The sequence below is a fragment of the Coregonus lavaretus genome, assembly GCF_964263955.1.
Source record: "Coregonus lavaretus genome assembly, chromosome: 4".
In the NCBI taxonomy this organism is placed as follows: domain Eukaryota; kingdom Metazoa; phylum Chordata; class Actinopteri; order Salmoniformes; family Salmonidae; genus Coregonus; species Coregonus lavaretus.
The window spans coordinates 52,586,312-52,613,226 of NC_139991.1; the positions used below are offsets into that span (position 1 = coordinate 52,586,312).

Below are 26,915 nucleotides of genomic sequence, written 5' to 3' on the forward strand. Positions count from 1 at the left end.
CTGCAGGTACAGCGACATAAAGCTTTCTGGCCCAGTCGGGGAACACCATCTCCCAAATCCCGGATACATTACATTTTTCCCCACAATGTCTGGTGGAGGAGAAGTCCGTGTTCTCCGCCAGGAGGCTGGGCAGGAGAGCCCGACGATGCCGGCCTGGAAACGAGAGATTCTGGAGCGGAGGAAAGCAAAGGGTGGCGGGTCTGGAGCAGGAGCAGCTGAGCCTTGCCCTAGCGCGAGCTCATCGCGGGTTAATGGCGAAGTAACGGGAAACAGCAGCGCCTCCAAAAAAGACAATGAAACCAGCACTAATTCAGCTCGGAACTACACCATCACTCCAGCGAGCCAGCACTTTGCAGGCAAGCGGGGCAGCTCCCCCACCTCCCCAGAGCTCTCGCCGGTGAAAACAAACAAAGATCCCTGGACTGCCACCGAACCTTATGACTCGGAGAAAACGGTAAGGGATGGAGAGGGACAGGAAAGCCTGGTTCTGCAGGACAGTCTAGGCCCGTTGCAGGAGAACCCCTTCATCAAACTGGAGAAGGAGCGAAAGAAACGACTGGACAGGGAGTGTGCCATTCGTCCTGTTCAGCACATACTGGAATTGTATGGCAGTGTTCCCGGAATTCGGACTATACGAGCTGAGAATATCATTATCATAGAATCCGATCCGGATTACTTTCCGGAGGCCAGTGGAATAAAAAGTGGGTCTTATCTGCAGCAGAATGGGGTGAGCAGTTACAGCTCCCTCAATGACCTCTTGGACAGGAGAGCAGGTGGGGTGACTGAGATAAGGGCAAAGGAGGTGGTCATTTATGACACCACACTAAGCAGGAGCGAGGAGAACTTGAGCACGCTGGGTCGTCCTTGTCATGAGGGCACATTTGAGACAGGAGTGGGTCAGGGCAGGGTGAGCCGCATGCTGCAGAAATTTGACAGCAACTATGGAAAACTGCAACCCAAGTCTCGCAGCACAGAGAACCTACTGGACTTGGAGACCAGTTCAAGCAGGCCAAGACAACGATCCAAGCCACAGCCAGATCTGGTGCCAAAATACAAATTACACGACCAGCCTAGCTCACCAGTCCGCACCCTAGGCAACACACAGTCATCATCCTCAGTCTTCCAGAGCTCCCAGTCTTCCAAACCAAATCCACAGCCCCCTCTTGATGAGCCTGACAGCACCCTGCGCTCTGCCGGACCCCCTCAGTCAGTGTCTTCCTACCGTCAGCGTTTTGAAGTGAGTGGGGGACGCAGTGTGGTGGTCAACCCTAGAGAGGAGGCAGAGGGTCCCCAGACCAAGCCTTTCCGAGAGAGAGATTGGGAGAGCACAGAGGTGCCCCCCAAATCCAAGGTGCCATGCTCTCCGGATACCCGCTGTGCCCGTGCCGAGTCCCCTGCCAGCCCCACCACCCCCCCGATGTCTCCCCCCTCGCCAGGGTTCGAGATCCGCCCCTCGCCCCGCCCTGACCTCTCCCTGCTGCCTGCCGGGAACATCCAGGCCCGTGCCCTTGCCAACCTGCGCCTCCAGTCCCGCAACTCCTTCACCGTCTTCCCCAAACGCCACGGAGCAGCCTCCTCCCCGGGCAGCACGGCCCCCTCCAGCCCCATCAAGTCTCCTCCTTCTCAGAGAGTGGCAGAGATGCCCACTCCAGGAGTGCCAACCCCCATCACCCCTCCACCCACCCCAGCAGCCTCCAAGAGGAAAGAGGAGGTGAGGGCAGCCAGGCCAACCAAACCAGACCCACCTCCACCCACCGCCACCATGCCCCCCTCCTGTCCATCCCCTGCACCCTCCCCAGTTCCCTCTGTCCAGTCGCCACCTCCAGAGGAAGCCCCTGCTGACCAGCTACCTGTCACCAACATAGATGACATAGATGTGGACCCCTTGCAGCCCGTCGCCCCCAGTCCCACTCCAGTGGTGCATGGACGGAAGGGGAATACATTCACTGTGGTGCCTAAACGTAAGTCAGAGCCTCAGCCTGGCTCTCCAGAGCCTCAGGAGTCCTCCGGAGGGGCCCAGACCCCCCCCATGCCACCACAGGCCCCCTACGCCCAGCTGGGTTCCCTGCTGAAGAAGCGCTACCCTGCCGTGGAGGAGATCGAGGTCATCGGTGGGTACCAGTCCCTGGGACGCTCCTGCCTCATCAAGACAGGTTCCACTGGCAAGAAGGTGAGACACGATGCCCATCTGGTGGTACTTCACATGCTGTTTGAATACAGTATAGCAAGATTCATAGTCCTGATTCCTGTTGCACATTAAGTAAACATCTTCAGAGCCCTTTTTACAGTGAAAATGTAGCCCTCCTTGTTTTCAATATCCATTTGTGCTTTGTCATTTAGTATAATTAAACAAATTGTGTTTATGAGACTATGCATATGAGTGGACCAGGCCCCCAGTGTCCGGTCTGGAGCGTGAAGTCACGAGCTCTGCTGGTCGGCTACTGCATAGCAACCTGGTCTGCCCTAGAAAGACTATCACCAGAACGTTTCTAGACTGCCGTTTTGCGCTCTAATTTTGTTTATTATGATCAAGTTCGATCCCCACAATGAATTATTTTAAAGTTCTCCACAAATCAAGATATTTAATTAAATAGTGATCCATTCTGACTACTACATTTGTCGTCACACAGGACCACCTGCTCGCGCCCTCATGCCATAGACATTAAGGTTGACTCTCAGGCAGGATGAAAACAACTATATCGACCATGATCCTTTGCTAGTTACGGCCACTTTCACCATGATCCTTAGTAGGGCTGTCCCCGACAAAATAAAATCTTGGTCGACCAATTTTAAAACGTGTATTTTTCCATATATAGACACATCCCTATGTGTTTTAATCAAATCAGCTATATGCACTGAGCTTGTCTGATGCTGTTTGATGAAATAATTAAGACACACCAGTGACTAGAGGGAGTCCACAATCAATTGATTTGATTGTGCTGCCTGGCTCAGACTTGCGGCGCTGTGTTAAAAAAAAGACAGCGAGTGACTGTGTGACTAGCATCCGTTGTCTCTCTCTCCTCCCTGCTGCAGCGACCACCACAGAACATCAGTGTGTAAAGTACTGTCCGTGTTTCTGAAGCTGCAACATAATTACACCCATTTCTGACCGAAAAGTTATGGTACCGAAATCCATAATTTGTTTAGGAAAAACATTCTCTATTCCCTCAACCCTTGCTCTGTTTACGTGACACATGTATGCTTCGCATGCACGTGACCAATAGGGCCTGACCTATAGCATATCATAATCACATCAATAAATTGGTTATAACAAACTCTGAACAACGTAACACGTGACAACAAAATGGATGCAGAGGACGTGACAAATAAACTCGAAACGGGGGAATGTTTACTGGTTGCGCAGGAGGTAAAGGGGAAGTCAGATGTGTAGAATACTGGAGATCAAGAAAAATAAGGTATGGAGCAAGCGCTGTGTGCATATTATGTGTGCCAAACAGGTGCTGTTAGATTACAATATAATTTTTCTGACTGTTTGAAACAATGTAAACAACACTAAATCAATGATAAGCGTACCAGAGAGTCTGTTGTTGTAATAATAATAATAGTAGTAGTAATAATAATAATAATAATAATATATTTTTTTTTAATTGTAAAGCCTTTGTTTTTAGTCTTTGCTGCAATAGTCGCATTCATTCGTGAACGGTTTAGGCCTATTTATTGTTTACACTTAATTATTCAATGGTCGCTTTGTTATTTTATTTTAAAACTAAAATGCTTGATTGCATTTCACATCATGAGTGACTCGTATGCTGTGTGATGACATGAACAAATAAATGATTGATTGATACAGTAGCCTATATTAGTATTGAAATATAGGCCTAAGTAAGTTACGGTATTAAGACTAAACAGGATGTGCTCTTAAGCCTACAGCTCGATGGTGGTTATACAAGGCTGCTATACTTAAGCCTACTAATGATAATGACATGACTTATTATTATAATGATGATCATAATAGTAATAATAAGAAAGAGATCAATGATAAAGGAGGGTTGTTATTATTATAAATATATTTTTTTCTGACAATTTGGAACAGTGTAAACAACACTAAATAAATAATACCAGAGGCTGGTCTAACGAAAAAAAGTGCAAAGCCGTTATTACAGCATAGCAAAGATTAAAAACAGACGATTTTGTGAAATTGTTGCGTTAGACTTGGTGCTCACGGAATCAGTAGGCTATCAACCAAACACTTACAGGCAACAGAAGCAGGATCTGGCACATTTAACAGTTAGGCTATTGATTATAGACCTAATTAAGTTGGTTTCCTCTCTCCTCTTCCTTTCTTCTCCTAACTCTGCTGCTGCCTTCGCCGCATTGTTCTCAACACCAATATGCTGGTTAACTTTGCTAATATGCACATAGCAACATGGTCTAGTAAAAGGTGCCAATTCAACAGCCCACTGATGTTTCAGAACCGCGAACAGCGACCACTATCCAACGCGGGAGAAAGCACATTTGTTATAAAATAATACGATTTTTATTTGTGTTGCACCATTGTTCTCACATAATATAACCAAATACAATTTCAGTAGCACGTCTTAGACTGATGGACTGTGCCATCCCCACGGCCTCGACAATGGATCAGTCCACTCAGACAGGAGCCAATCAGACAAGTGTCTTGTACACCATGCTTTTTTGTTGTTGTTGCTACTTCTCGACTAAAGAAATCTTGGTTAACCAACAGCCTATCAGCCAATCAATCGACTAAATGGGGTCAGCCCTAATCCTTATCATTTTGTAGATTTTTTTTTTGAGTGCCATTCAGCAATATGGCGCACTTCAAATTCAAATACTTCATGCGCCATAGGGAGTTTTCCATAGAAATACGTGGATGATGTTGGAGCTATCACTATTAGCTGGTTTTAATGTCTATGGAGTGGACTAGGCTAAGCTTCTAATTTAAGTCTGCTTATCAGCCCATCTCATTACGTCACACCTCAGTAGATTATATTGTTTGTTTGCGTGTTTGGGTGGCACTTTTATTTTGCAGTGTTTTGGACCACTGTCCTGCAAAAGTATGTTATTTATTTCCTAGTCAGTGCTTTATTGGGTTAGTCTTTGCTTAAAGCATACTGATCTGATCAAGCTGTTACTTGATCCCCAGGATTTGGCTTGGAAAACCTGACTTGAGTTGGTTAGTCCCAGACTCTCACCAGTTGAAGTTATGGGACTGAACAGGTCTTCTATTAGTCATGTTCACCACAGGACCCTGGTCTAAGTAGGCCTGTTTTATCTGTCCTCGGGTGGTGTCTAGGCCTTTCATTACACACAGGTTCATGTAAGGCCTCATTCCAAACAACCCTGTCTATCTGTCCCAAAGAAGAAAGGGAAAAAACAATATACAGTGCCTTCGGGAAGTATTCAGACCACTTGACTTGTTCCACATTTTGTTACGTTACAGCCTTATTCTAAAATGGATTAAATTGTTTTTTCCCCCTCATCAATCTACACACAATACCCCATAATGACAAAGCAAAAACTGGTTTTTAGAAATGTTTGCAAATGTATATAAATAAAAAATAATAATAATAATAACATTTACATAAGTATTCAGACCCTTTACTCAGTACTTTGTTGAAGCACCTTTGGAAGCGATTACAGCCTCGAGTCATTTTGGGTATGACGCTACAAGCTTGGCACACCTGTATTTGGGGAGTTTCTCCCATTCTTCTCTGCAGATCCTCTCAAGCTCTGTCAGGTTGGATGGTGAGTGTCGCTGCACAGCTATTTTCAGATCGGGTTCAAGTCGGACATTCAGAGACTTGTCCCGAAGCCACTCTTGCATTGTCTTGGCTGTGTGCTTAGGGTCATTGTCCTGTTGGAAGGTGAACCTTCGCCCCAGTCTGAGGTCCTGAGTGCTCTGGAGCAGGTTTTCATCAAGGATCTCTCTGTACTTTGCTCCGTTCATCTTTCCCTCGATCCTGACTAGTCTCCCAGTCCCTGCCGCTGAAAAGCATCCCCACGGCATGATGCTGCCACCACCATGCATCACCATAGGGATGGTGCCAGGATTCCTCCAGACATGACGCTTGACATTCAGGCCAAAGAGTTCAATCTTGGTTTCATCAGATCAAAACATTTTGTTTCTCATGGTCTGAAAGTCCTTTAGGTGCCTTTTGGCAAACTCCAAGTGGGCTGTCATGTCCCTTTTACTGAGGAGTGGCTTCCGTCTGGCCACTCTACCTTAAAGGCCTGATTGGTGGAGTGCTGCAGAGATGGTTGTCCTTCTGGAAGGTTCTCCCATCTCCACAGAGGAACTCTGGGGCTCTGTCAGAGTGACCATCGGGTTCTTGGTCACCTCCTTGACCAAGGCCCTTCTCCCCCGATTGCTCAGTTTGGCCAGGCGGCCAACTCTAGGAAGAGTCTTGGTGATTCCAAACTTCTTCCATTTAAGAATGATGGAGGCCACTGTGTTCTTGGGGACCTTTTAATGCTGCAGAAATGTTTTGGTACTCTTCCCCAGATCTGTGCCTCGACACAATCCTGTCTCGGAGCTCTACAAACAATTCCTTTGACCTAATTTCTTGTTTTTTGCTCTGACATGCACTGTCAACTGTGGGACCTCATATAGACAGGTATGTGCCTTTCCAAATCATGTCCAATCAATTGAATTTACCACAGGTGGACTCCAATCAAGTTGTAGAAACATCTCAAGGATGATCAATGGAAACAGGATGCACCTGAGCTCAATTTCGAGTCTCATAGCAAAGGGTCTGAATACTTATGTAAGTAAGGTATTTCTGGTTTAAAAAAATTATAAATTAGCAAACATTTCTAAAAACCTGTTTTCGAGTATTGTGTGTAGATTGATGAGGAAAATACATAATTTAATCAATTTTAGAGTAAGGCTGTAACGTAAAATGTGGAAAAAGGAAAGGGTCTGAATACATTCCGAATGCTGTTGCTAAAATGTAGGATATTCAACATGAAATTCTACTAACTCTACAGCAGGGATTGTCAACTGGCAGCCCGCAGGCCAAATTCAATTTTATTTGGCCCCCCCCAAACATTTTCTGAGCCAAATGTGTATATATATATATATTTACATAAAAAACATTAGGAATTGACCTCAAAATTATTTTTATTTAGGTAAAAAGTATTTCCACTCATAAATAGAGAGACTTATGTGATCGTGCACCAATGTAATCAAGGTTTGAAATGATTGTTTTTGTGAAATACAATATTATTTGCGCTTCTAGCATCAATTTGCAGAGTACAAATTATTTATAATTATGTTCCGGCCCCCCGACCATCCGCTCAAGAAAGAAAACGGCCCGTCGGCTGAATCTAGTTGATGACCCCTGCTCTACAGGATTTAATGCATATTTAGTATTAAGATTGAACAGGGGAGGCAGAAGCTGCTGATTTTAGCACCAGCCTTCAACACGGTTTGCAGCATGGAGATGTGTTTTTGTGGCCAGGATTGGGATCAATTCCATCCATTAATCAAGATACTCCTTTACCTTTAAATTTTGAATTCGATTTTAACTCTCCCCAGATGGAGATCAGTGTTTATTGGCATTTTCCTGAGCTCTAGGCTACATACTTGGCAGTGCAGCACTGTCTCTGTCATATCCTAATTCTTTGGTCTCTAGGTATTACCAGTCTCCTGTCTTCACCCCTTTCAACCACAGCTCCTGTCACACTCAAGCAGGTTGAGCATGTTGTGTGTCACTGTGTTTGTCCCTGGCCAGAAGACAGAGAACACAGGCAGTAATGAGGCCAGGCCCCTCAGAAGCAATCAGTGTTTTTGTCTTCTGAACTCTATTGAATTCATTAGGCGTGCTATGTTTGGGCTCACCAAATTCCCTCGCCTTTGTTGTATGTACATGCATGCTTCTCCTCCCGGTCATCATTTCACCACGGCCAAGGTTCCTCTGGTATTAAAGCTAGGGCAAGGCAGCAATTACAAAAGCATCAAGGGTAGGCCTATGGAATTTGTGTGAAGTTCTTTGGCTATGGTTCTGTGTGAAACTAGCCTAGCTGAGTTTAGTTTCCTTTTCAGCATTTGGGATGGGTTTTTTGAATGCTCTTTTACCCATTCAAATCCATTTTAAGAGGAGCTTGCCGAATGCAAAGTTTTTCAAACACATCAATATGACAAGAGAGCGGAACTTGAACCCAGTGTATCGCCGCCTACTAGGTTCTTATGTTTCAGAAAAAAATAACTACCACTCCCTCATTTATTGGCCACGGTTGCTGGTTCAGTTCGGAAGGTTGTACTGGTATTTTGTTGTGGGTGGGGGTGGGGGGGGGATTCAGCAGAATGTTGGAGTTAAATCTCTGCAGTGCTCAAATCATTATGACGGATTCAAATAAGGCCCTTACATGTACATTCTTTCCACCTAGCCATACTGTAATCCTGTATTCATTGTCTTTGATAATGTGTTGGATAATCAGGCTTGTCCTTTACTCCTGTACTCTTTGCTTGTGATTTTATCTTTAAGGAGTGATAGTTGGTTATATAGGTCAAGTGGAGCCTTTACACAGCACCAGGGTAGATTTGCATAAGACTTAATCTAGGAAGCCCTTTAAGTATGGTACATGCCTAGAATTAATTTATAATTTGATTGGCCTAGATTCTCTCCAAATGATAATAGATGTTACAGAATGTGTAATAACATACAGTGCATTCTGAAAGTATTCAGACCCCTAGACTTTTTCCACATTTTGTAACGTTACAGCCTTATTCTAAAATCAATTAAATAAGACATTTTCCTCATGAATCTACACACAATACCCCATAATGACAAAGTGAAAACATGGTGGTGGCAGCTTCATGCTGTTTTTCAGCGGCAGGGACTGGGAGACTAGTCAGGAACGAGGGCAAGATGAATGGAGCAAAGAGGATCTGCAGAGAAGAATGGGAGAAACTCCCCAAATACAGGTGTGCCAAGCTTGTATAGTCATACCCAAGAAGACTCAAGGCTGTAATCGGTGCCAAAGGTGCTTCAACAAAGTACTGAGTAAAGGGTCTGAATACTTATGTAAATGTGATATTTTTAGTTTGTTATTATGGGGTATTGTGTGTAGATTGATTAGGGGGTGGAAAAGGCTGTAACGTAACAAAATGTGGAAAAAGTAAAGGGGTCTGAATACTTTCCGAATGCATTCAATACCTTTTGGAACAGCTTTTGGTGTATTTCTTTGTTGTGGTCTATGGCAATTCTCTGTCATTGAATAGAGATGGAGCTGGCAGGAAGAGATGGGAATGGAAAGGGGAGGAGTGGCTGGTTGTTTTTGAGGTTGGTGACCAGTTATTATGGGAAACAGGAGATGGCCCATGTGTTCGTGACAGAACGGGAAGAGACCATTCCTGCCGTTTGTGTTCTTCCTGCGTTTCTATGTTGCCATTTCCATGTGTTTGCTCAGTGGAAGGCCTGGGCCTGGCCCTACTCAGCTGAGTAATGTGTAATTGATACAACTGATCTATTCATTCAAGCTGATGATTTAAAGGTTTGGTGACTGAGCTGTTCTCTCATATGTACTGTTGTTGTGTGGTAGTAATGCCAGTCATTCCAGACTACAAGTAGGCAACCATATTCAACTTATAAATAACCTTGATTCAAACGAAAAAGTGCTTGTGACAAGCTGATAATACCCAATGGAACCTAAATACCCATAGGGGTAGAGATTTTCTTGTCATAGTCCAGCCTCAAGGATTCATCTATTTTCAAATGTACTTCCTTCTCATGTCCTGAACCTTTTCCACAAACATATCACTGATAACCTATAACCTTTATTTAAAATGCTTTGATCCTTGTCTCTTTTGTACAGATTTCCTTGTTTATCGAGCAGTAAACATAAAATAGAAATCCCATTCACACCTCTAGCTCTTAGCACCTTCACTTCCTCTTTGTCGATGAATGGTCATATTATTGGCTCTCAGCAGAAGGCCATGTCACATGTCATCATCATCAGGAAGTGAGTGGATGGGCCTGTGACTGTCAGCTGTGTTGGCTGCCTGATAGTACACTCATAACTGCTGTTTGTCTTCCAGGCTTGTCAGGCAGCAGCTGTCTGTCAGTTCTCTGTTTACTGCTCAGTACTGCAGGAGTTTAGGGCCTGTTATCTAGATATGGGACTCCTGATGAGGAGTAAAGGCTGCTGTAGTTTGGGCCCATGATGTTACACTGCCAGTTAGGCCAGAATGAAGTAGGATGATATGATGAATCAGCAAGGTATCGAAACTGTCTAGCATAGGGATGTAGCTCAGTAGAGCATGGCATTTGCAACGCCAGGGTTGTGGGTTCGATTCCCACAGGGGGCCAGTATAAAAAAGAATGTATGCACTCACCTAACTGTAAGTCGCTCTGGATAAGAGCGTCTGCTAAATGACTTAAATGTAAATGTAATAGACCATCTAGACTAACTACCTAGAACTAGGCCTAGATCTGATTTTTACTAGTGTATTTCGAAAAAGGTCCTTGTAGCATATTAAATTATGTTTTATGAAGTTTCAATTAGGGCTGTCCACAGCAAAAAAAAATATTGGTTGACCGAAAGTTGTCTGTTCTCTCGACCAATCGGTCAACATTTAAAAATGTGTATTTTTCCATATATCGACACACCCTATGTGTTTTAATAAAATCAACTATATGCTTGTCTGATGCTGTTTGATTAAATAAGACACAAATGACTCAAGAGGGAGCCAGAGATCAAGATAACCAGAAGAGACAAACCTCAACCTGACACGACCATCCTCCTCCTGCTCTGCTGGCCTTTGCAGATTCTGCCATTACTCTCCTGAAGTTGCCGGTAATAGGCTACACAAGGAGTCGGCAACCTTTCTCATGTGGAATGCCCATTTATTACATTTTTACATTTTAGTCATTTAGCAGACGCTCTTATCCAGAGCGACTTACAGTTAGTGAGTGCATACATTTTTCATACTGGCCCCCCGTGGGAATCGAACCCACAACCCTGGCGTTGCAAGTGCTATGCTCTATCAACTGAGCTACAGGAGGCCTTTTATTTATCTTTCAATTTCTACCAATCTGTGTGGCAGTTATGGTCTTCATATGCACATTTTCGTGGAACAGCTTCATTTCATTTAAAATAACGTCTTCGGATCTCAAAATCATTGTCATGTGGTTAATCAAAATTCTATCTAAATTAAAATGATACAAACCTAAAAAGTAACTTCTATTGCCATTGCCAACTATGTAAAAATAGCCTACATAAAGCCAACAAATAAAAACATTGCAGCCTGCAGGTAAAAGATATCCTGATTTTAAAAATAAATATCCTATAAATCACATAGGCCTGGCCTGTCTGCAACAAACATTAAACATTGTATCAACTTTGGTCCAGCCAGAAGCTCGTGCTAGCAAACTTGCAACATTGTATAAAATATTCAGGGCCCTCAGTTTCCCACACCAGTGAGCTCGGGACAGACACAGCTGTAGGCTATTTTGCCCAAGGGATAAGAGCTCATCAGGTAGACCTATTTTGTGACGTTTCCGCTGGATCAGGGCATTACATTTTTCCCTTTCACGCTGAGTGGTTATTGAAAGGGAGAGAGCTGGAAAGATTTTTCAAATACATTGAGGAACTATTGTATTTCTCAATGAATGTAAAAACAGACTTTATTTGCTTGCTGTTTGAGGTGAAGAAAACATTACTTTGAGAAGCTCCACAGCACGTTAGTGGTGGTGTGTTAAGCCAATCAGAAATGCTATCAGATTCCCAATTGGGCACATTTATATACCTACATTTGCACACAGGCCAGGTAGCCTATAGGCCTACTTCTATGTGTAATCAGGTGAGCGTCCTTACTCAACATTGACAGTAGTGCTCCAAACAAAAGACAAGTACTAAATTGACAACTCGAAAATGGAATGAAGTAAACCAAAACTTGTTTCTCACATGTGTAGCATAGGTTGTACGCTCTGCAAACAACGTGTCCACTTTGACAATGAGAATGGTAAAATAATATATTGAATGCATTAATAGAAATTACCATAACCAAACAAACATTGTAGATTAGGAATTAAAAGTAAATGTAGGCTACTACTGGTGATATATGTAATGGGGAATTGATAGACACTAACAATCAAGGCAAACAATTCACACAATTAAGTTATGAAACAATGAATGTGGACAAATTGGTGGGAGAGAGCACATTCTGCTGCGAGACGTGCATTTTAGCCACAATTCCCTTTTTCTTGGACTGTGCCGTCCACGCTGCCTCTGCAATGGATTAGTTCACTGAGATGGGCAGAAATCAGACAGGTGTCTCGTGTGCCATAATTAAAAGTATATATATTTGCTACCTACTGCTCGACAAATAAAAATCTTGGTCGACCAACAGCCTATCGACCAAACAATTGACCAGTTGACTAATTGGGGTCAGACCTAGTTGCAATATCTCAAATTGAAAAATGTTAATCCTAGCAGCAGTCATGGTTTACAATAGTATATTCCTCTGTCTAATGTTAAGAGAAACTCAGGTTTTTATTGGTTGTGGGAAAGTCATGTAAGGGAAGTGAAAAATGTCCATACTTAAATAACGCCAATGCACTGTGTCTGTCACACAGGAAGGCCAATTATTGTGTGCTCCAGGTGTGAAGGTCCATTGGGTTTAATTATTTACCATTCCCCATCCCTCATTACATTTCCTCCTTCTCTCCTCTTACATCACTTCCTCGTTTTCTTCTGCGCGCTTCCCTCTTTGCCTCTCTCCTTGCTCCCTCCTTGACTCTTTGTGTGTGTCGGCCTCTGTCTGCATTTCTGTCAGCTGTCTGTCTCTGTCTAGTGTGTATCTGTATGTACGTACCTGTGTGTGCTTGATTCTGTACGCGCTGTGTGTTCGCCTGTTTGTGTTTGTCATACCCAAGAGGCTCAGTGTGGTTTAGATGAATCGTTTAAGCCACTATCTCCTCAGCATCTTGGAACATTCATCATGACTGTGTCCCATTGTCAAACGCTTGCCTGCCTGTGCCTCTCCAGTAGGTCTGTGTATTTAATGTGCATCTACTGCAGCAGCATAGACCAGTGTTTCCCTCCGGACCCATACCGAGGTGTAAATATGCCATTCATACTGGGGCTTCATTCTGGCCTGTTTGCGGTTCGTCGGCGCCTGTGACAAGCATGACATTTCCAGTGAGTGTGATCCGGCTGTAGGGTTCTTCTGTGAGCCCGGGCGGGCAGGGTGAGAAATGTATCTATTTGGACTATACCAACAACATGATGATGGCACACACACGCACAGTCAAATATTGCACACACACAAAACACACACATACACAAACACACACACACACAGCTCTCATACAGCCTGTGGCATTTGTATAGCTCCGCCAGTCACTAATTAGAATTCAGCCAGCAAAGAGTCAGTGTCATGTTTAATTCAGGCCTGGTGTGTGTGTGTATGTGTGTGTGTCAGAGCGATCGAAAGAGAGGGGAAAAGAGAAGTGTTTGAGAACCAGATGGATAGAATGATGCGGAGGTGGTTTCAGAGATGTATAAAAAGAGAACTGTGTATTGAGAGGTCATGTGGGCAGATGGAACAGCACCTATTAATATCACTATTTCTCAGTGTGTTCTTGTAGATAATGTTGCCCGACTGTATATGTAACACTGTGTGTGTTCAGTGCTGTCTATTTATATACAAACAAATGATATTAACTTTCTCCTCTAACTCCACCGTGACAATTACAGCACCAACCGCATGTACTGTAGATAGTCTTTCTCACTGATCATATTTGTGCCTGTAGTGTCATGCTTTGCTGTGGGTTATTCTATTCTTGCATTCTGTGGTAAGGTTCTAATCAGACTCAGTTAATTCTCTCACACACTGTGCCCTATTTCTCCCTCTTTCAATTAGCATATACAATACGGTCTGTCTGTCTACTAGCATGCCTCTTCCTCTCTCTCTCTCTCTCTCTCGTTCTCCCTCTCAGCCCTGTACTGCCTGTTCGTGCTCCACCTCCACTCTCCCATTTCTCTCCCATTTATCCATGGCACTTGTCACCATGGCAACGCAAGCCGCAGCCATTCTATATTGCCATTAGGATTCCAGGATAAGGAAGGGGTCCATATACAACACTTGCTTTCTCTCTTACTTCTGTCTTAAACTAAGTGTACAAAACATTAGGAACACCTGCTCTTTCCATGACAGACTGACGAGGTGAACCCAGGTGAAAGCTATGATCTCTTATTGATGTCACCTGTTAAATCCTCTTTAATCCGTGTAGATTAAGGGGAGGAGACGGGTTAAAGAATGATTTTTAAGCCTTGAAACAATTGAGACATGGATTGTGTATGTGTGCCATTCAGAGGGTGAATGGGCAAGACAAAATATGTAAGTGCCTTTGAACAGAGTATGATAGTACAGTCGTGGTCAAAAGTTTTGAGAATGACGCAAATATTAATTTTCACAAAGTCTGCTGCCTCAGTTTTTATGATGGCAATTTGCATATACTCCAGAATGTTATGAAGAGTGATCAGATTAATTGCAATTAATTGCAAAGTCCCTCTTTGCCATGAAAATGAACTTAATCCCCCCAAAAAATGTCCACTGCATTTCAGCCCTGCCACAAAAGGACCAGCTGACGACATGTCAGTGATTCTCTCGTTAACACAGGTGAGAGTGTTGACGAGGACAAGGCTGGAGATCACTCTGTCATGCTGATTGAGTTAGAATAACAGACTGGAAGCTTTAAAAGGAGGGTGCTTTAAATCATTGTTCTTCCTCTGTTAACCATGGTTACCTGCAAGGAAACACGTACCGTCATCATTGCTTTGCACAAAAAGGGCTTCACAGGCAAGGATATTGCTGCTAGTAAGATTGCACCTAAATCAACCATATATCGGATCATCAAGAACTTCAAGGAGAGAGGTTCAATTGTTGTGAAGAAGGCTTCAGGGCGCCCAAGAAAGTCCAGCAAGCACCAGGACCGTCTCCTAAAGTTGATTCAGCTGCGGGATCGGGGCACCACCAGTGCAGAGCTTGCTCAGGAATGGCAGCAGGCAGGTGTGAGTCCATCTGCACGCACAGTGAGGCGAATACTTTTGGAGGATGGCCTGGTGTCAAGAAGGGCAGCGAGGAAGCCACTTCTCTCCAGGAAAAACATCAGGGACAGACTGATATTCTGCAAAAGGTACAGGGATTGGACTGCTGAGTCATTTTCTCTGATGAATCCCCTTTCCGATTGTTTGGGGCATCCGGAAAAAAGCTTGTCCGGAGAAGACAAGGTGAGCGCTACCATCAGTCCTGTGTCATGCCAACAGTAAAGCATCTTGAGACCATTCATGTGTGGGGTTGCTTCTCAGCCAAGGGAGTGGGCTCACTCACAATTCTGCCTAAGAACACAGCCATGAATAAAGAATGGTACCAACACATCCTCCGAGAGCAACTTCTCCCACCCATCCAAGAACAGTTTGGTGACGAACAATGCCTTTTCCAGCACGATGGAGCACCTTGCCATAAGGCAAAAGTGATAACTAAGTGGCTCGGGGAACAAAACATTGACATTTTGGGTCCATGGCCAGGAAACTCCCCAGACCTTAATCCCATTGAGAACTTGTGGTCAATCCTGAAGAGGCAGGTGGACAAACAAAAACCCACAAATTCTGACAAACTCCAAGCATTGATTATGCAAGAATGGGCTGCCATCAGCCAGAATGTGGCCCAGAAGTTAATTGACAGCATGCCAGGGCGGATTGTAGAGGTCTTGAAAAAGAAGGGTCAACACTGCAAATATTGACTCTTTGCATAAACTTAATATAATTGTCAATAAAAGCCTTCGACACTTATGGAATGCTTGTAATTATACTTCAGTATACCATAGTAACATCTGACAAAAATATCTGAAAACACTGAAGCAGCAAACTTTGTGAAGACCAATACTTGTGTAATTCTTAAAACTGTTGACCACGACTGTAGGTGACAGGCGCACCGGTTTGAGTGTGTTAAGAACTGGGCCAACATCCTTGTGGAACGCTTTCGACACCTTTGTAGAATCCATGCCCCAACGAATTGAGGCTATTCTGAGGCCAAAAGGGGGTGCATCTCAATATTGGGAAGGTGTTCCTAATGTTTTGTGCATTCAGTGTATGTTCACCTTAGCTTTGACATTGTAATTAAGTAATGGATAATTAATATCACTTTTTCATTCATTTGACTTTCTCACCTGTACATGTTCCTTATTCTCTCTTTCTTTGACTGTATCTAAGAGACTCACACTGCAGAAAACAAACACTTCATAATATCTCTCCTCCCTCCCTCTGTCTGACTCACTTTAACTTCATATCATTGTAATCCCTCTGATGGCATATGGAGAGACACCTTAATTCCAGCCCAACAGGTCCCACACATAGCTACAAAGGGCACACTATGGAGTAGTTACTCACACACTCTTGAGACATGCAATGTAAACAGAGATTTCACATGTTGCCTCCCTCACCCACACTCATCCACAACTGTGAGAGATTCTGCCCACATGTTTGTGATTGTGTGTAAGGGGTGGGGGGGGGGGCATGTTGATTGTCTATCTCCACCAGACACATTCATGACACGCAGGTTAAAATACCGAAACAAACTGTGAACAAACTACACTACACTATATATACAAAAGTATATGGACACCCCTTCAAATTAGTGGATTCGGCTATTTCAGCCACACTCGTTGCTGACAGGTATCAAGTCGAGCACACACCCATGCAATCTCCATAGACAAACATTGGCAGTAGAATGGCCTTACTGAAGAGCGTGAAGAGTGACTTTCAACGTGGCACCATCATAGGATGCCTCCTTTCCAACAAGTCAGTTCTACACATTTCTGCCCTGCTAGAGCTGCCCCTATAAGTGCTGTTATTGTGAAGTGGAAACGTCTAGGAGCAACAACAGCTCAGCCACGAAGTGGTAGGCCACACAAGCTCACAGAACGGGACCGCTGAAGTGTGTGTAGCGCGTAAAAATGGTCTATCCTTGGTTGCAACAATCACTACCGAGTTCCAAACTGCCTCTGGAAGCAACGTCAGCACAATAACTGTTCGTCAGGAGCTTCATGAAGAATGGGTTTCCAAGGCCGAGCAGTCGCACACAAGCCTAAGATCAACATGCGGAATGCCAAGCATGGGCTGGAGTGGTGTAAAGCTTGCCACAATTGGACTCTGGAGCAGTGGAAACACGTTCTCTTCTTGAGTGATGAATCACGCTTCACCATCCTGGCAGTCTGACAGACAAATCTGGGTTTGGCGGATGCCAGGAGAACCCTACCTGCCCGAATGCATAGTGCCAACTGTATAATTTGGTGGAGGAGGAATAATGGTCTGGGGCTGTTTTTCATGGTTCGGGCTAGGCCCCTTAGTTCCAGTGAAGGGAAATCTTAACGCTACAACATGACATTCTAGATGATTCTGTGCTTCCAACTTTGTGGCAACAGTTTGGGGAAGGCCCTTTCCTGTTTCAGCATGACAATGCTCCCGTGCACAAATCGAGGTCCATACAGATCCCGTGCACAAATCGAGGTCCATACAGAAATGGTTTGTCGAGATCGGTGTGGAAGAACTTGACTTGCCTGCACAGAGCCCTGTCCTCAACCCCATCAAACACCTTTGGGATGAATTGGAACGCCGACTGCGAACCAGGCCTAGTCGCCCAACATCACTAATGCTCTTGTGGCTGAATGGAAGCAAGTCCCCGCAGCAATGTTCCAACATCTAGTGGAAACCCATCCCAGAAGAGTGGAAGCTGTTATAGCAGCAAAGGGGGGACCAACGCCATAGTAATGCCCATGATTTTGGAATGAGATGTTCGACGAGCAGGTGTCCACATACTTTTGGTCATGTAGTGTATATTAATTTGAGGACACATGAAACATTCATGGACATTTTAGCTAGTTTATTTGTCCTGGGAGATAAACATTGGGTTGTTATTTTACCTGAAATGCATATGGGAATTTTTTGAATCTGGATTTCTGTAGAATTTTTACCAATTTTGAGTCATACAAAATCGTGTGTTCTCTACTCCGACAATTAATCCACAGTTAAAAGGGGGAACCTAGTTAGTTTTTTGAAATGATTTTTATCTCTCCTCGTTCGTTGTCTTCTTGTTCTTCTGTGGATATTATATGGCGGTTGGCAACCAACTTTAAGGTGCATTACCGCAACCAACTGGACTGGAGTTTGAACATCGTTCATCTTTCATTCACCCACGTGGGTTAGTATGCTCGTTAAAAACCAAAGAGTAGATGGGAGAAGCGGGACTTGCAAGTTCTATTTTAGCGCCTGGTTACGCAGACGCCCGCGAGCAGTTTGGATTAAATGATTGAATAACATGTCAATTTATTTTGCAATGGTTTGTTCATCATGTTAGTGGAATAACTCCAATCCATGCTCATGTAACAGTGTTGCTTCCGGTCCTTTCCTTGCCCCAACAACAACTTCAAGGTCTCAGAGCGAGTGACGTCACCGATTGACACGCTAATAGCGCGCACCGCTAACTAGCTAGCCATTTCACACCGGTTACACTCAATCTCCTCTCTCTATATGATAATGTATGCGAGTGGCTGCTTGGCTCCTCCACTGTAGTAGGATTCTAATATTAACTGGCTGGCAGGAGATTAGCTTTAATCAGGCATCTGGTCAGTCTGTCCCACACCTCAATGAGGGGCATTAACAAGGCAATCCCTTCTCCCCTCCTATCACAAAACACACCCATGTAAACCCACACATACACATATAAAGAATGTGGAAATTCCACAGTAATGCAATTATGCATTGACTCAGATTTTTTACTTTTAAATGTATGCCAAACAAAAAACATTGATTTCAGAGTTTAACAAACCATACAACTATATGCACAAAGACTATGTTGAACAATTTACACAGAAAACTTAACAAAAACATATTTGCTGGAAGAACTGTGCAGACTGCAAATGCAAAGTTTGGTAACCGAATTACAGTAAAATCCTCCCCAGTTTTTTATGCGATCATGTTTTCCAAATGCTCTTAAATATCTGCTCCGAATAAAGATTCAGAGTGGTCTGCAGAAAGAAGGGGGTGTCAGTTATGACATGACACCTTGAGTTTGAAATGTTTTATTTTGGTAATGGAATTACATCATGGGTCCCTGATCTGTACTATACAGAAATGCATAATTATGGATATGAATATCATTCTCTTCATGGTGATGTATCCTGAACACAAAGGTAGAAATATGCAATATCCTGCTTTTGCATATTTGGAAATGATAGTATACACTGGCTATTATTGTAATAAGCTCTGCCCCCAAACACCACATTTGGTTGGTTCAGACCAGACCAAATCAGATACAATCTATGTACAGTACAGCAGAGTACAGTAGGTATGTACAGTACATTGTACTGTACTCTAGTGTGTTCTACTGTACTGAACTCTACTGTACTCTACTTTTTAATTTGACTTTACTGTTTTGAAAAAATACTAGTATACTATAGTATAAATACTATAGTATTCACTGTAGTGTTTTTGGGGACTTTACTGTAGTATTAACTGTAGTGAAAAACACTTGTGAATACTGTAGTATACTGTAGTATTTACAGTTAAGTCTGGTGTTTTTGAGCCACGGATTTGCAGATTGACTGACAGGTTTACACTTTTTGGCTTGGCTAGCTAGCTGGTTAATGTTTTTGTTTAAAGAAATGCATCTGGAGTCCCCTGAAGTGTGAGCGGAGATAGAGAAATACAACAGGGCTGAGGCAGAGGGCTCCTAGTGAGGACGACTGGCTACTATTCTGAACTTTGTGTGGTGAGCTTTCTGGCGCCCAGAGCTGCTGAGGCATTACCCAAGTGGGTTCTACACAGAGTGGAAGAGGAGAAGCCCAGTAGCTATAAGAGTCACGTGGTTCCCTGACTTGCCCTCCTACAAGATCATCACCATCTACCATCCTCTGACCAGTTCCCTACGCTCAAGCCATGAACTGACCCTCTCCATCTTCGGAGGATGCCGCTTTCAAAGACTTGGCATATATTTGTTGACCTGTCATGAAATATTGCTTGTTTATTTTTTGCTCTTGAAGAGCTTTGAGATTCTATGAAAAGCTCTATAGAAATGTAATAAATCATGTATTATTAACTATAGTACAAATACTGTAGTAAAATAACTGTAGTGTATATACTATAGTAATTCATGTTTTTGCAGACAGTAGTATACTTTAGTGTTTACTATAGTGTTTTTGTTTTATTATCTTTGACATAGAAGTGGAGGCTTTCTCCTTGAAGAAACCTACTGGAGAAATACTAAAAGAGCACATTTTACATAACCTGTAGGACTGGGGTCTGAACAGATAGTTCAGAGCTTCTGCTCTTTTCTATAATCTGTAGGGAACACAACAATATTTGGTCTATACTTGGCATGTAGGTTTCTCACTAATGGGAGGCACAAATTGTGATATGGGGGATGGGAATGGCCAGGGAATATGCAAAATAAATACTATAGTATTTACTATAATTAAAGCGTAGTGTTTTTGCGGCCATTACTGTAGTATTTACTACAGTATACTACAACATTCTATAGTAAGTACTACACATGATCGAGGGATACTACAGTGTGTATAGTAAGTACTGTAGTATTATATAGTAAACTGTAGTCTTTTTTTCATGTGGGCTGTGCTGACTTGTGAAACTTAGATGTATATAATTGATTCAGGTTTGGTCCAGCCAGGGCGGACTGACCAAATTTCAACTACTTTTCAACGAGCATAGACGTCCAGTGTCGGTCTTTGCTCAGTGGGTGAGGATACTTGTTACAGTAATTGGAAAGAGGGTAGGTGTCGGTAAGAGCCGGAAGAGGTGACATTAACTAGAGAGGGAGAGAGTGGCAGAGAGCGAGGGAGAGAGGGGAAGTGAGAGGGAGGGGTTGTCCAGACTGTTTTCACAGTCCTGCTTTGACCACCAGATGACCAAAAGAGAAAGAAAAACAGGTATGAGCTGAACATAACAGTATGCCAATGGAAGGGAGGACAGTAGCAGGTGACCCAACTGTGGTTTGTGAATACTAATATTTCCCATTGTAGCCAATGCAATAGACCTTTCGCTAAGCCCCGCCCCCCTAGGTTACTGTTGCAACCTCGGACAACATTTTCTTAACTCTTTAATGAACTGCATTGTTTGTTAAGGGCTTGTAAGTAAGCATTTCACGGTAAGGTCTACACCTGTTGTATTCAGCACGTGACAAATAAAACAACACCCTTCAATTGAAGCGGTGGGAAACAAACGAAAGTGGCCACATCTCTCACAAAACGAATAAAACATTTAATCATGGATAATTATAAGGGAGTGGGAGAAGTTATAAATTGGCTACAATAATTACTTTTCAAGCACCAAATTGAGAAAATGTCAGATTTTTAAGGTAGGCTTTTCTAGTACTGGAATTTCTGAGCTCCAAATTCAAGTTCAAGTAGGCTTTTTCAAGCCCTTTGTATTGTTTAGAATTGCAGGTTTAACATGGAAAACAAAATGTATTTGTCAGGTTATTTCATTACCAGATCATATTGTGAATAAGCCCACTAGGCTACAGTAAATAATTATATCCAATGTGGATCCAGGCACAACTGTCTTCACCGGCGTACAAATGAGACACCTTTTTTTCCAGCACTTGGGCTGTTGTTGCATCAAATGCGCCATCACAACAGCTGTTCATCACTTGACTGTCATTCTGAAAATTCCTGGATCAGATGATGTGTGAAAATATCACAGTAACTAATCGCCTGGACACCAAATGCGCATCCAACAAGTATTATGCATAATTATTGAAGAACCACGTTAATGACAATATCGATTTAGGTTTTAAGTATCTGTTAGAAGCATTCAATTTTGCACATCACATACAGTACCAGTCAAAAGTTTGGACACCTACTCATTCCAGGGTTTTTCTTAATTTTTTACTATTTTCTACATTGTAGAATAATAGTGAAGACATCAAAACTATGAAATAACACATGGAATCATGTAGTAACCAAGAAAGTGTGAAACTGAGATTCTTCAAATAGCCATCCTTTGCCTTGATGACAGCTTTATACACTCTTGGCATTCTCTCAACCAGCTTCACCTGGAATGCTTTTCCAACAGTCTTGAAGGAGTTCCCACATATGCTGAGCACTTGTTGGCTGCTTTTCCTTCACTCTGCGGTCTGACTCATCCCAAACCATCTCAATTTGGTTGAGGTCGGGGGATTGTGGATGCCAGGTCATCTGATGCAGTACTCCAGCACTCTCCTTCTTGGTCAAATAGCCCTTACACAGCCTGGAGGTGTGTTGGGTCATTGTCCTGTTGAAAAACAAATGACAGTCCCACTAAGCCCTTACCAGATGGGATGGCGTATTGCTGCAGAATGCTGTGGTAGCCATGCTGGTTAAGTGTGCCTTGAATTCTAAATAAATCACTGACTGTGTCACCAGCAAAGCACCCACACACCATAACATCTCCTCCTCCATGCTTTACGGTGGGAAATACACATGCGGAGATCATGCGTTCACCCACACTGCATCTCACAAAGACACGGCAGTTGGAACCAAAAATCTCAAATATGGACTCCAGACCAAAGGACACATTTCTTGGCCCAAGCAAGTCTCTTCTTCTTACTGGTGTCCTTTAGTAGTGGTTTCTTTGCAGCAATTCGACCATGGAGGCCTGATTCACACAGTCTCCTCCGAACAGTTGATGTTGAGATGTGTCTGTTACTTGAACTCTGTGAAGCATTTATTTGGGCTGCAATTTCTGAGGCTGGTAACTCTAATGAACTTATCCTCTGCAGCAGAGGTAACTCTGGGTCTTCCATTCCTGTGGCGGTCCTCATGAGAGCCAATTTCATCATAGCGCTTGATGGTTTTTGCGACTGCACTTGAATAAACTTTCAAAGTTCTTGAAATGTTCCGTATTGACTGACCTACAATGTAGAACATAGTAAAAAAATTAAGAACAACTTTTGAATGAGTAGGTATTCTAAAACTTTTGACTGGTAGTGTGTGTGTATATATAGCTTAATTTAAAACAAATATAGACTTTTCGCTTTCATTTGACACCAAACTTCACATGTTGGTGCTCATGGGTCCCTTTAAATAGAAATGCCCAAACCCTGCAATCTTGTACTTACTGCTGCTGTAGCTCCTACCCAATTTCCACAGCAGAGCTCACCTCCAATCCACTGCCAGAATGTTGGGATGAACTCTACCAGATTCTACCCTTGCTTGTGTGTGTGTCTCTCAATGTGCACCATGTCACTGTACCCTCTACTAAACTAGGACAGCATGCTGGGTGGCCTGGAAAATGTAAATTCCCTCTCGCTTTGTCTCGCTCCCTCTCTCGCTTTGTTACTCTTTGTTCCTCACTTTTTCTCCCGCACAGACAGATTTGCAAACAAAGACACCATTTTTTCAACACACCATATTAATACACTCCCACTACTCTCTTGAGGAAAAAAATCATAAACAACCAACAGCAAATGTTCAAATCCTCTTCAGCTGAGTCATTTCCGTGTCATCGTCCCGTTATTGGAGTGAGAGAGAGAGAGAGAGCGTTCAGACAATCCGGTTCTGTGGTCTCTGTCCTGCTGAAGTGTGCAGTGGTGAATGGGAAGAGCCTGGGGCCTGAATCGGCCCTCTGTTGGCCTGTCTCAGTGCCCAGCGAGAGGAGGACAGCAATCACTTCTTCTTCAATAATACAGGCCTTCATTGCCACGGGTGGGCAGAGAGTGAGAGAGGGGCAGCCCTGACGTCTCAGCCCAGATCTACACAGAGAGGAAGCTAACCCTGCGACTAGTCTGATTTATTGATACACTCTTCTGGCATGGAGATAGACTCCTAAAGCCGGACATGGGCCACGTGGTGAAATGCTTTAGTGAGATTAAGTTGATCAGGGAACTTGGGAGAGAGCAAGGGTTTTAGACATATAAAAAAGCTGATGTCTAAAGCTGATGGTCTTTTTGGGGCTGGAGCTCCAGTGATATGGCTTTAGTATTTGTGCTCCTGATTTGGTCTTTGTCACTTAAAGGCCATGGCTGTCACTTTGGATCAGCCATGACCAGGCCAAACACACAACTAATTCCCTGTCTTGATAGATCACAGGATTAAAAAATAAGTTGGTTTTGTCCCTAATATGATATCTGCATCTTTCTTGGGTTTCAGAGTAATTTTAATTGTAAAGAATGCAGATAAAAGTAGTAACTGATTGTAAAGTATTTCCATAATTATAGTGCTTAGATTAAGAGTTGTATGCATTCCATTTCCCTTCCCTGAAAGCACATGCTTATTGTGATGATGAACTGAAAAATGGACCACAAGTTAAAATGAAAGCACTTTCTAAATCAGTGTTGATAAGGCAGTACGCCTCAATGGGTTTTTGTTTGATCAAAGCGGACAGTATCATCAGGGCTGAGAAGTTGAGAAAGTATTGAGGTATTGAATGGATGAGATATAGCCTATTCTCATTTTGATGAGACTAAATTAGAACATATTATATAAGGAAGGCCTGTTTAGAACTAAGCTCATTCCAGCTTGGAATTCTGTCTCTAGAGGAGAACATTTTGTATTTCTTGTGATTGCATTGACACAATGCTTACTTAGCCTGTGTGCATTTAGGTTTCTCTGATAGCCCAGGGACTTTGTCCCTGTCTTGTCCCTATATCCATACTTCTAGCAGGCCAGACTGGTGTTGGAGCTGGGGAAGGAGCTAGGGTAGGGGCTGAGACTGGGCCTTGTGATGGAGATTAGGGCCAATTTAGATCCTACTGAGGGGGATGGAGCCAAGGGGAGAGAGGTACATCAGAGCCTTAGCACCAACATCAGCTGACTCTTGGGAGACGCAGCAGTACTCTGTGTGTGTGTACCTGTCTGCATTGTACGCTTAATTGGCACAGCTTATTGGACATTCAAGTTCAACGTTGTTTTGAGCTTCATTAAGCCTTCAGACTATTGAGGTTAGCTGTTATGAAGTTGATAGTCATGTTCTGCAACATGTTGCGACAGTCTCACCCCACGGTGGCATGTTTGTACAGTGCTGGGGTGTTGCCAAACGGAGATGTCGTACAACGAGCTCTCCAGCCATCAATCACAATGCCAGCAGCACCTGCAAGGTTGCCACCTGCCCTGTGCTATGATACTAGAGACAGACACTGGGAAATTAAACGCACAGGTCATGCACAGATTCTCATAAATTACAAGTGCCTTTAAGGTAACCCCAATAAATCAAGATAATGTGCTTGTGTAGGCTACTAAGTTCAGTTTTGTTCACGTACACGTACCATATAATGCTGGTGTTGAAATGCATCCAATCAAAGTAGGCCAGCCTGACCATGTGATAAGCCAAATTACATTTAATGATACAGTAATAAGGAAACAAAATGCTTTGTTATTGTTCAATGTGGTTATATAACTATTCTGTCATCATAGGGGAGTAAAGTACAGTATGCACAATAAACTGGTGGTATTTTAATTCTGCAGGTTTGAATCTTTTGTGGCAGTACTATCATACTGAACTGGTACTATAGTGCTGAGGAACAAAATGGTTATTGTGATAAGCAGAGCTAGGGGAAATCCAAATAATTGAGTTAGCCTAATGATGTCATGCTTTGTACATGAATTAAACTGAAGCTTACATTTTCGCTCTGGTACACTTACTAATTGAAAGTGCTGATATGAGATCAATTCATAGCACTCAACCCTTAAGAAAACCATAGGAAACAACAGGCCTACCATTTCACCACTGAGTCTTATGTTTGAGTGTTTAAATCACTGACTGACTTGACTTCTCCGTTCCCCCTATATTAGCTGAAGATATCGTTCAAAGAGTTTAGCCTGCAGAGCACCTACGAGTACCCCTCAGAGAGCAGCGTGTGGGACAGCGGAGAGGAGGATGAGGGGGAAGGGAAGGAAGGAGGACAGGAGGAAGATCAGCCCAGCATGGTGGGACGCATCCACATCCCTCGTCCGAGCTACACCAGCAACGGCACTGGTGAGACAAAACGAGAGGGAATGGGGGGAGGGGGAAAGGAAAGCAGGAAACGGATGGAATGAGAGGAAGAGGGAGGGGATGGAATTTGAGTGAGAAGAGGACAAAGGGTTAAAGGGAAAGTAATCGAACGGACTAAATGAAACCTATTCTAATGGTAAGGAGGGTAAAATAAGGATGGGGAGAGTTATTAATTCCGTCCAACCTATTACTAATCATGAAATGGCTACATGGTATTTTGGCGCTAAACTACTGTTTTATGTAGCATAGGAGACACCTACTGGTCAGAGTTAGCATTACATCCTAACACAGTGGGTTGTAACTAAACATATCTGTCGTTTATCTGCTCTCCCATAAAATGTCTCACCACTAAACAGTAGACATGCAGTATAATTACATTAGTTATTCATTACACAGCTTATTGCCAATCTTTAACCAACATGTACATGAGCTCATGCAAAAAATAATGCATAATAAATAACCAATGTACTACAGACTTGCATTGTGCTTTCCCCCATTCCTATGTCTTCAGATCTGTCCAGTTACATTCCCAAGCACACTGTGGATTTTAACAGCTGGCAGGAACATAAGCTTGATGACCCTGTTTACCAGGGGGACACTAATTTCCAGCGCACACAGATGTCAGGGGAAGTTATGGTGAGACAACTTTTTAAAGTATATGATGTGACACATTCATTCATCAACCTCAACTTTTGTGAGGCTACTTTTACACAGTATCAGAATGGCATAGCAGCACATCATTTACTAATGTAACCATTTCTCTCTCTCTCTCCACACTTACCCTGCTCTACATTCCCATATATATATATATATCTCAGCTCACCCCAGCAGACAGCTCCTCTCTGTCAGATTTCAGCAGTGAACCTGCTCTGTACTTCTGATCTGCCTGGACCAAACAGGAATGACCACTGCCCTCCAGTACCAGAACCAGCAGCTTGGAC

The 26,915-nt window shown here is 43.2% G+C and overlaps 1 protein-coding gene across 1 annotated transcript; it reads left to right on the forward strand.

Moving 5' to 3' along the window:
• LOC311127319 (taperin-like) lies at positions 1–26,855 on the forward strand (the record flags this gene model as incomplete). The annotated part of the gene is made up of 4 exons (XM_084159130.1): positions 1–2,170; positions 25,773–25,956; positions 26,486–26,610; positions 26,793–26,855. Exons 1-4 carry the CDS (start codon positions 86–88, stop codon positions 26,853–26,855), a joined length of 2,457 nt encoding a protein of 818 aa, XP_084015256.1. The 5' UTR covers positions 1–85.
• Positions 26,856–26,915: the final 60 nt, after the last annotated feature.